This window comes from Nannospalax galili, unplaced genomic scaffold, assembly GCF_000622305.1.
Source record: "Nannospalax galili isolate Female #2095 unplaced genomic scaffold, S.galili_v1.0 scaffold10, whole genome shotgun sequence".
Classification (NCBI taxonomy): Eukaryota; Metazoa; Chordata; class Mammalia; order Rodentia; family Spalacidae; genus Nannospalax; species Nannospalax galili.
Genome location: NW_008331140.1, coordinates 11,085,864 through 11,096,603, shown reverse-complemented (window position 1 = coordinate 11,096,603; position 10,740 = coordinate 11,085,864). Strand labels below are relative to the sequence as shown.

General features: G+C 35.3%; 1 protein-coding gene across 1 annotated transcript in view; it reads right to left on the bottom strand.

Moving 5' to 3' along the window:
- Nucleotides 1–10,740, bottom strand: part of Brwd3 (bromodomain and WD repeat domain containing 3) — a 163,415-nt gene that overhangs the window by 40,133 nt on the left and 112,542 nt on the right. Inside the window, exons 19-24 of the mRNA XM_008822671.3 lie at nt 10,197–10,380; nt 8,204–8,297; nt 6,485–6,634; nt 5,053–5,129; nt 4,220–4,388; nt 2,311–2,424 (exon numbers count right to left, since the gene is read on the bottom strand). Coding sequence (XP_008820893.1) covers nt 2,311–2,424; nt 4,220–4,388; nt 5,053–5,129; nt 6,485–6,634; nt 8,204–8,297; nt 10,197–10,380 — 788 coding nt within the window. The remainder of the gene's footprint in view (nt 1–2,310; nt 2,425–4,219; nt 4,389–5,052; nt 5,130–6,484; nt 6,635–8,203; nt 8,298–10,196; nt 10,381–10,740) is intronic.

Below are 10,740 nucleotides of genomic sequence, written 5' to 3'. Positions count from 1 at the left end.
TGCATGTAGGTAAGTGCACCTGTGTTGTGCAATGCCCGCAGCGGACAGAAGAGGCTGTCAGATCCCCTGGAACTGGAGTTACAGACAGTTATTAGCTGCCATATGGGTGCTGGGATTCAAACCCGGGTCTTCTGACAGAACAGCCAGTGTTCTTAACTGCTGAGCCATCTCTCCAGCCCGACAAACATAATTTCTTACTGTATGCCAAATACGTATACTAGTATTTACAGACAAGTATACCTCTCACCACTTTTCAAAGAAGCTTCTTTGTGTAACAGATGGCAATTATTACAGAATTTCAAATAAGTGTCTATCAGATGCCCAGCCCTATGTGACACATTTAACTTTATTATAGCCTTTTTATGTGTCAAAAATGGGCAATAGTATAATAAGTTATGATGTCAGGTCTGTCAAAAATTTTAAAGTTTTCTAAAAATTTTGTAATAGAGGATTAAACACAACAAGCTTATGAACACAGTCATACAAATAAGCACTGTCCAAAAGTTCAAAAACAGTAAGACACACCTATAAGAAGATACACCTAAATAAAAAGAAACATTTTAATAATCCCTAAACAAATTCAGCAAGTAATAGCTTATTCATAAAGTCATTTGATACCCATATTTGCTAGATCTCTGTAACAGATAATGACTTAATTATTAGGCCAAATTTGTACTGGTCCTAGAGTTTTTAAGTTTATCTGCTTGGCTTTGTTCTTTCTATTACTGCAATGACAATATTACATCCCATTATTAATTTTGAACTCAACATGGTGTGCAGGGGCTGAGAGTACAGTGCCATGGTAGAACAACTATCTAGGCAGTAATGTGGGCCCTGAATTCAATCCCCAGCATACACAGAAAAATGTTGTGCAAACATGTGGTGAATAAATCAATATATCAGAAACTATTCAACTAACTAGAACATTTTTAATTACAATATTGCCATCATTTCAATAAGATATCAATTTTTTTTAACTGGGTACTATTTAGTTTTAGTATTTACTTTTAACTGGTTGTAATTACTTTTTCTCTACCTAATCATAAATATATCTGTATTTATTCAATTACAATCTCAATAGGAAGGATTTAAACACAAAATGGCATACTCCTACATACAAAAACAAGTAATTATCCTTTAGCACAAAGGTGCCCAACTCTTTGAAAATGGAACAGGATGTCACATACAAATGTGTTTAAACGTATTCATAGCTATCCTGAGCTGCATGTGCCTGCTTTAGCATATTTTTTATCAAGCTGTATTTTTTTAACAGTATTAGTACTTCTATAGGAACTTAATACTACTCAATACTATGAAGTCATACAAAATACTTGCAAACTGCATATAGACACACATCAAAAAGATCATTCACCGTGATCAAGTAGGCTTTAGGCCAGAAATGCAGGGCTGGTTCAATACATGCAAGTCAATAAATGTCATTAATCTTATAAATGGACTCAAAGACAAAAACTACATTGCCATCTCAACAGATACAGAAAAGGCTTTTGACAAAATTCAATATGCATTTATGTTCAAAGCCCTAGAGGAAACTGGACTGGAGGGAACATACCTCAACATAATTAAAGCTATATACAACAAACCCACAGCCTACATCATTCTAAATGGAGAAAAATTGGAAGCATTCCCATTAAAATCAGGAACCAGACAAGGGTGTCCACTATCTCCACTCCTTTTCAACATAGTGCTTGAAACTCTTGCTAGAGCAATAAGACAGGAGAAGGAAATTTAAAAAGTATTAATTGGGGCTGGGTATGGTGGCACATGCCTTTAATCTCAGCACTTGGGAGGCAGAGGTAGGCGGATCTCTGTGAGTTCAAGGCCAGCCTAGTCTACATAGAGAGTTCCAGGCCAACTGGGGCTATAAGAAGGCCCTGTCTCAAAAAAAGACCCCCCCAAAGAAATATACAACTGAACAAAGAAAACTAAAGTAGTATATATATTATTATAACAATATTAACAACATAAATTTATGGAGCCAACAAGATGGCTTAGTGGGGAAAAAGCACATGCTGTACAAGCTAGGGGATGCCTCAGTTTGATCCCCAGAACCTTATAACCCACGTAAAAGGTGGAAAGAGAACCTATTATATACAGAGTTCTCCTCTGACCTAAGTACATGCACAGTGGTACATGTGCCCCCTCTTCCATGATGCACAGACACACACAGATACACACACACACACACACACACACAAATAAATAAAAATAAACAGTATACATTTCCTAAGATTGAGTAATATTAGTGTTCTTCACCCACCAAGAGAAAGGGGTCTTATCAGTTAATAGTACCTCATCTCCCATCTGTGGGACAAATGGGGAACGCCGTGGTATGGTGTCCAAGATCCACTGAGGGGCAAACCATTCTTCACTGGGCTCACCTGCTATAGAAGCAAGTCCACCTTTCTAAAATTAAAAGAAGCAGTTACAGTATTTATATAAAACAGAGTTCACAAGTGCAAACTCATGAATAGTAGTATGAAAATAGCAGATAGAAACTATTAGAAATAACACGTTACATGCAACAAATTGAATGCATGCAAATTTTTAACATTTTCCCTTTGGAATTATATATATATTGTCTTTGTGAGACAGGGTCTCCCTGTAGCCCCAGCTTGCCTGAACTCACAGAGATCTGCCTGCTTTGTCTTCCAAGTGCTGGGAGTAAAGGTGTGCATCACCATTCTCGGTTGGAATTACATTTTATATAAATAAAACCAAGTAGCTCAATTTTATCTTATAGACAATAACTTGATACTATATAGCACCTAATCTTTTACTCTTCATCTTTCTAGAACATCCATTCAAATATTAGTAATACAATAGTAATAATCAAGAAGATAAGTTGAGGGAATGGACAGATGGCTCAGCAGTTAAGATCACTTGCTATGCTACTCTGCTGGGTTCTCACTACCCACATGTTGGTTAGCAACTATCCATTATGCCAGTTCCAAGGGATCTTATGCCCTCTTCTGGTCTCTGCAGATACTGCACACACAAGGCACACTTACCTACCTGTAGGCAAAGCACACATACACATAAAATAAAAAGAAACAACACACTTTTAATCTCAGCACTCAGAAGGCAGAGGCAGGTGGATCTCTGTGAGTTTGAGACCAGCCTGGGTTACATAGTGAGTTCCAGGACAGCTAGGGCTACAGGGAAACCCTGTCTCAAACAAAAACAAAAACAAATTAATTAATTAATTAATAAAAAAGAAAAGTTCAGCAGGACATGGTGGCATATGCCTTTAATCCAAGTATGTGGGAGGCAGTGAGTTTCGGGCCAATGTGGGCTAGGTTTTTAATCCCAGCTACTCAGAAGTCTCAGGGACAAGAACTGCAAGTTCAAGGCTAGCCTGGGCAAATAAACAAGATTCTATTTGAAAACAAAAAGTATATAAAAGAGCTGAAGATATAGCTCAGCAATAAAGTGCTTGCCTACTGTGTGTGAAGCCCTAGGTTCAATCCCTAGTATGGGGGCAAAAAGAAGACAATTATGTATATTAATACAAGAAGATAAAGACTGTATACTAATATTTTTAAAAATTTTAATCCACAAAAATTCAAAAATTTTAAAAAAATAATAAAAAAAGATTGCACAGAGCTCATGTGTTAGTGGTATCAGTCATTCTCCATTTACATATAGATTTCCTGGGCTTTTAGATAACTGTAATCAATTTTTTTATAATAGAAAGTATTGGAAAAGCATACTCTTGTTACAATATTAACATATAAACTAACAGGATAAAATTCAAAGAACTATGTAGATGGATGCTTTATTTCCCTTACATGAAATTACAGTGGGTGAAAGAAAGCATAATGGGATGAAATAAAACACAAAGGAATAGAAGACCTTTACAAATTTATTGTACTCTTCCATCATATGAGTAAAAAAGAAGACAAATTTCTGATGGGTACTGATGATACTCATTTTAAATTACAATGGTTTATTCTTGTAGGACTGTGCTACATTTTTAACAATTATTAATGTTTTAATTAACCGATACATTATAATAATGGCATTTTAACCCCTACCCTTGATAAAAGAAAAATTTCAAAAATGCTTTACATTTATAGTCAATTTACTTTTATTTACTTAGTTTCTCAGATGGAATGTAATTATTAGAGAAAAGTCAAATGTCACTATTTAACATCACACACAAAAAAAATAAAACCAAACAACCTATATAGTTACAAACCTTCTTTCTAGTCTGTTTAGGCTTCTTTTGCCTATCTTCCAGAGACTTCAGATTCTCCTCTTCAGAACTACTGTATATTTTCTGTGTTGCTTGTCTGGTTTGTCTTTTTGGAGGCTGTAAATTTATTCCAGCATCTGCTGTCCAATCAGAATATTCACTTGATGAATCGCTGTAAATAAATCAAAATTATTAGTGTGTGGTTTTAGTTTATAATTGAAAATTGATCATTTTCTTATCAAATAGTATTATACATGACATGGACTGAAAGAGAAGGAAACAATACAGAATTTTGATCACTCTATGATTTTAATGAAAATTTTCTTGAATAATGTCTAATATTAAATTCACTATAACGAGATTTCTAAACCACAAAGCTGCTTAAAAATAAACATGTTATCTTGTTACCAAAATGAAGAAAAGTGTTGTTTTAAAACAGAAATAGCTGTGTGTGGTGGTGCACGCCTGTAGTCCCAGCACTTGGGAGGCAGAGGGAGGCGGATATCTGTGAGTTCAAGGCCAGCCTGTTCTACATAGTGAGTTCCAGGACAGCTGGAGCTACAGGGAGACCCTGCTTCAAAAAGACCAAAAAAAAGCAAACAAACAAACAAAAAAACAGAAATAAATATATAAAGTTGCCAAGATACAGAATCTTGAATTTAAAAAGAACATTACTTTATAGATATTAAGGAACCAAGCAATCAGTAGTGATTATCACAGAATATATTGGCAGTCATTAAGAAACAAAACCTTTAGTTTTATCAATTTATTACAAAAACATAATTTTATATTTAAATGTTGAATAATTTGACTAAAATCAAAACCATTAAAACTACCTGGAAGAGCTTTCACTTTGCCATTCAACAATGGGGTCCTCTACAGATGCATCACTTGTGCCAACAGTATCATCTTCCTATTATAATGAGACAGCAGTTAAAATATATGGTTAGTATTAGGTAGTATAGGACTAATTAGAAAATAACTATCTGATTTATATAATTAGCCCCCATCAATTCTAGTTAAAATGTACATACTTATTTTTCTACATATGTTTCTAAATTTACAAATAAACCTACCAGGTATTTAAATTTTTCTACCATTATATAATTTTATTGCTATAAAATATTTTCGATATTTCAGAAAGACTTCTTAAGCTCAAATATATTCATAATCCTCTTAAATACTAAAATTATTGGTTAGAAAATATTGCACGTGGTGCTGGAGAAATGGTTAAGAGCACTGGCTTCTCTTGCACAGCACCTGGGTACAGTTGCCAACATCCACATGGCAGCTAACAACCAGTTATAGGGGATCTGACACCCTCTTCTGGCCTCCATGGGTACTGCATGACATAGATGAACTTATACACATGGAGGCAAAGCATTCATACACATAAAATTTTTTAAAATTTACATTAAAAAGTATTGCTGAGTATTTTTATTTTTAAATTTTTATTTATTATTTATTTTATGTGGATGAATGTATAGCCTGCATGTATGTAAGTGCAATGCCAGAGGAGGTCAGAAGAGAGGGTTGGATCACCTGGAACTACAGTTACAGATGGTTGTTAGTTGCCATGTGGGTGCTGGGAAGTGAACTTGGGTCCTCTGCAAGAACAGTCAGTGTTCTTAACCACTGAGCCATCTCTCTAATATAAGACTATTTTTAAGAGATCAAGAGCCTCATGGTAGAAAAGCAGAGATACCTAAAAGAATTACTTTTGACTGTGGATGGCAGAAGGGAACACCAAATAATGTTAATGTACAATAAAATCTTCATTATGTACCTAACAGATAATGTTGTCAAGGGAACGATAGAATTAGGGAACAAAGGTGAAAATAAGAACTGCTTTATTCTTTCTTTACAGTCATGAAAATGGCAGGTCTGAGAAAAATCAACACTCAATGATCTCCACAATTGGTGAAGTCAGTAATGAAAGAAAACAGGTATGTTCTGGAATTGTTTGACTTATATCTACTTTTTATATTTCACTTCTTTCCATTTCTAGGAAGATTTCCTTTTACATGTTTTTCCTCACTGTCACAAAGTCAAGCTTTTCCTGGCAGATGTGATATCCTAGTGATGATAATGTCTGAGGTAGAAATCAGAAAGAACTTAATAGGATACATAAATTTGTGTATTAAGTTTCTGATTAATGAATAAACCTCTTAAGTGATCTTTTATTTAAGGGACTTTAAAAAGTAAACCTAAATGGATAGAACAGACCAGGAAAAAAACATATCAAATGAGTAACAGCGGACATCTAACCTCTGATGAGCTGTCTGAATCATCCTGTACACCTGAATTTTGAGATGATGCCTGTGAATTATGCTCTATGTTGGACCTGGTTTGGTAAGTATGCTGACGCTTGCGTTGTGTCCTCCGTAAAGCCCGTCCACAGCTAGGTTGATAATCATTCTGCAAAAGAGAAGGATAACAGATCTTGAAAGATGAAATTCTATAAAAATATATATAAAAAATCAAAAATAAACAAAAAATATATAATTATAACATATATAACTAATTTTCCACCAATAGTGATGATTTTCTCATTTTTAAAACTGAGATCAAATCAAAGATGCTGGTAAAAAGGACTTGATAGATGGCTCAGTGGTTAAGAGCACTGGCTGCTCTGACAGAAGACCCAGGTTTGGGTACTGTAGCCCCAAGCTGGCTTGGAACTCACTAAGTAGACCAGGATGGCCTTGAACTCAGAGATCCGCCTGCCTCTGCCTCCCAGGTGCTGGGATTAAAGGCATGCACCACCACACCTGGCTTGTTTGATTTTGTTCTGTTGCCCAGACTGGCCTCGAACCTGATATTCTGCTACCTCAGTTGCCAAGTGTTAGGATTACAGGCATGCACAACCAAAGCTGGCTTTTCTCATTTGCAATGTATATATATAAAGCCTATAGGCCTACACTAAATTCTAGCAGTCCTGGATAAATCTGATAATTTATAAATCAGCAAAGGAGGAAAGAAAAAATAGAACCATGGATTGTACTCATTCGAAATCCCTAAAACATTAAATAAGCTACAAAAAATTACAAATATTTGAAGCAGACATCAGAGTCATGTAAGAATATTTTGATATATATAATTACAAAAATTTTTGTCTATTGATACTGAAAAATTAAATCATTAAAATTCAGAAACCACTGCTTAACTTTCATTTTTAAAAAATGAAAATCATCCAAGATGCTATTATTAACCTTAGTTTAGAGAGGAGTTGCAACTAGGAAAAGAAAATAAAAAGTTTAGGTTCTGATGCCCTTTGACTGGTAAACCTGAGAAGTACTAATAAGTTTTCATATACCTAACAAGCTTTTATATACCTAATGATTTCTCATATACCTAATAAGCTTTCATATACCTAATATAGTCATATGCTACACCTTGTAGGCAGGTTCCATTGAGAAAATGAATCGAGTACTTCTCAATGTATAGATCAGGTTTTGCTCTTACATGATTAGGTAGGTCTGAAATGAGTCTGGGGTAAAGGGTCAGAATGTAAGCATTTTTGCTTTCTAGGTTACACAATTTCTATTCCAAGTACTCAACTCTGTCTTCATATATAACATAAAAAAACAAAGGCAAAATATAAAAGAATAAGTGTGACTGTGTTCCAACAAATTTAAATTAAATGAAACAAAAAACAGATAGGATCTCATCCATGAGCTTAGCAGCCTTTTGCCTAGAGTATATAGCATTTGTTTCACATTGTGATGAGTGATGGGTAAAATGTTTAAGGTTCTACTTTAAGCACACAGAAATGATATTTTAATACTTACATCCTAAAATGAAAATTATTCTTAGGTTTTGGGGAGACAATCTTGTTTAATTTTGGTTGGATTACACAGACAGGAGGTTCAAAACTAGGTTCCCTAAAAGCAGACGTCAGTTTTAATAATTTCTTAAGACTGCTGCCTTTCAAATAACTGGTGTTTACAGATACTGTATCCCAAAGTACTATAAAAGTAAACTTACTCTTTGGATAGTATAAGATGGCTTTTTCTTCTTTTCAACTGTATAAAGACTAATTTCTATGTCTCCTTTTGCATTTCGACATTCTTCTTGCACCCTAATAACAAATTACAGGTCAAGGTAATAAAAGACATCAGTAAGAAATACACCAATGGTTTAAACATCAGACCTCATAAATACCTTTAAAATACAAAATTTAGCATTTTAATAGTTTTAGGTGGCATTAAGTATATTCAGAATGTTATGTAATCATTACCAGTACCTATTCTCATGGTTTTAACTACTCCAATGATCAATTCTGTAACTACTAAGTGATGACTTCCCATTTTCCCATTCCTCCAGGCTCTTAACACCAGATCTGCCTAGTCTAAATATTTTAAGTAAGTGGAGGAGACATAGGACATTTGTCCTTTTGTGTATGGCTTCGTTCACTTAGCAAGATATTTTCAAAGTTTATTCATATTATAATAGTTATTGGAATGACTTTGTTATGGCCAAATAAAACTATCATATAATTATACCATATTTGTCTATCCATTTAATTTCTAGTTAAGATTTAATTACTTTTCTCCATCTGTTCACTTTGAATAATTTGCATTGAACAGTAGTGTGCAAATATCTGAGTCTCTGCTTTCATGTCTACTTTTAAGTAAAAACATATTTCAAAATGTTCTATTGCCAGGGGTCAATACTCATAAATTAGTCTTTTTCTTTACTCCATGGCAGAAGAGAAAAATATTGAAACTCTTGCCATTTGTTGGCTGATCTGTTAAAAATGCTTGGTTAGGAGGAGTTGTAGAAAATACATTTTACATTGTTCCGTCACATACATATTTTTTATCTATTCCTAGTTGTTTAGACTATCTAAAGTTGGTATCATAGTAAATGTTAGATTTACAGTGCTCTGCAGAAATAGCCTCCAAGATAAAACCTTCCATTTTGGAGGGAACTTGACACAAGATATTCTAAAAGGAGACGAAACATTCCACCTTTCAGGGAAGTTCCTTAAGCTCAGGAAATAACTCAATAGCTTCAGGAAGTCAAAAAACTGACAAGATCTACTAGACCCCTTTTGCCCCCAGCATACCTAAACAGTAAGGACTACTGAGAGATACTTGCAGACGAGATGAGCTGCCTAGAAGACTCTGATACCAGCAGAGCTGCCTGAAAAGAGGTAGCTCAGTCATGCTGGCTGGAAGCAGCTCAGCACAAGTGAGCTATCTGGAAAAGACACTCTCCAACCTGTTGATCTGCTACAGGTTGTGCAGTATGCTCCAGGCTTCCTTCCAGCTTTCATGAGCTGTAATCTGTGCTGGGGTGGGCATTTGGTGATGCAGCTACATTAGAGTCATTTCTGCTTGTGTTGGTAACCCTGTGCCCAGATGCCTACAAGTGAGCACAGTAAAACTCATTGGTTCACCAAGTCGGACTTTGGTGGTATCTTTGTTCCATCATCGGTTCCCTCTGTGGGCTGAGGAGATGTCTCTTCATGTTTCCCCAGGAATAGTGTTATATAACAACACTCTTAATACTAGAATCACAAATAATAATAGTGATTCTAGATTTGAAGTTATCCCAATAAAGTATTTTACCAGCAGAGTCTATTTAAATTGCATTTCTAAATACATCCACATTGCAGCCTCATACTATCCCAATACTTGGCTGATGACTTTATCCTTGGAATCACTATTACAGAGTCCATATACCACTCACACTGACATATGATCTGTCATTTGTTCTTAATATTTGTATTCTTATCTTAACCTGCACTATAACTTCATTAAATGGAAATAATGCATTTTCAGTATTTTTCAAGGTATGCACCTCAAAGCCGAGTAAATTTAAGTATTCGTTATGGAATGAACTAATTAGAACAGTATGGAAAAACTAATATATGATGCAATTTGATTAAAATGTTTGTCACCAGGCTAGCAAAGTAATTAACTTGCTAAAATTATAGTATTGGGTTTTCTTATGAATGTTCCTATCAACTCACCTACTAACCCCATTATTTAGTTCATTTACTACCACTCTTCTGCTCCATGCCATGAGATCTCGTTCAGTGGCCATTTGACTACGAGGAGCATTGTTATGCATTTGTCGAACACCTTCAATTTGACCACTACGTCGAAGTCCAATATTTGGGGAAGAAGCTATGTCCATATTTGGACTACTCAGAGCTAAAATGAAAGAAAGGAAAAAAATACAAATTTTTCAGTAAAAACACTTCCAGATCAGAGCTCTAAATGAAAGAGAAGTTTCAAAGACAGGTTGTCTGGGGGTGGGGGTGCAACACAGTATTGGATTGCTTGCCTAGGATGTGCAAGGCCCTAGATTTTATCCCTAGCACCAAAAGCTAAAGAGATTGGGGAGTGGGGAAAGGGGAGAAGAGGAGAGGGGAGAAGAAAGAGAAGACTGGAGAGGGGAGTGGAGGGGAGAGTAGAAGAGAGTGAGGAGAAGGGGAAGAGGAGAGAGAGAAGGTAGAGTATGACAGGGCAGTGAGCAAGAAGTATGACAAGGTAGTGCTGTTACCCCCGCTC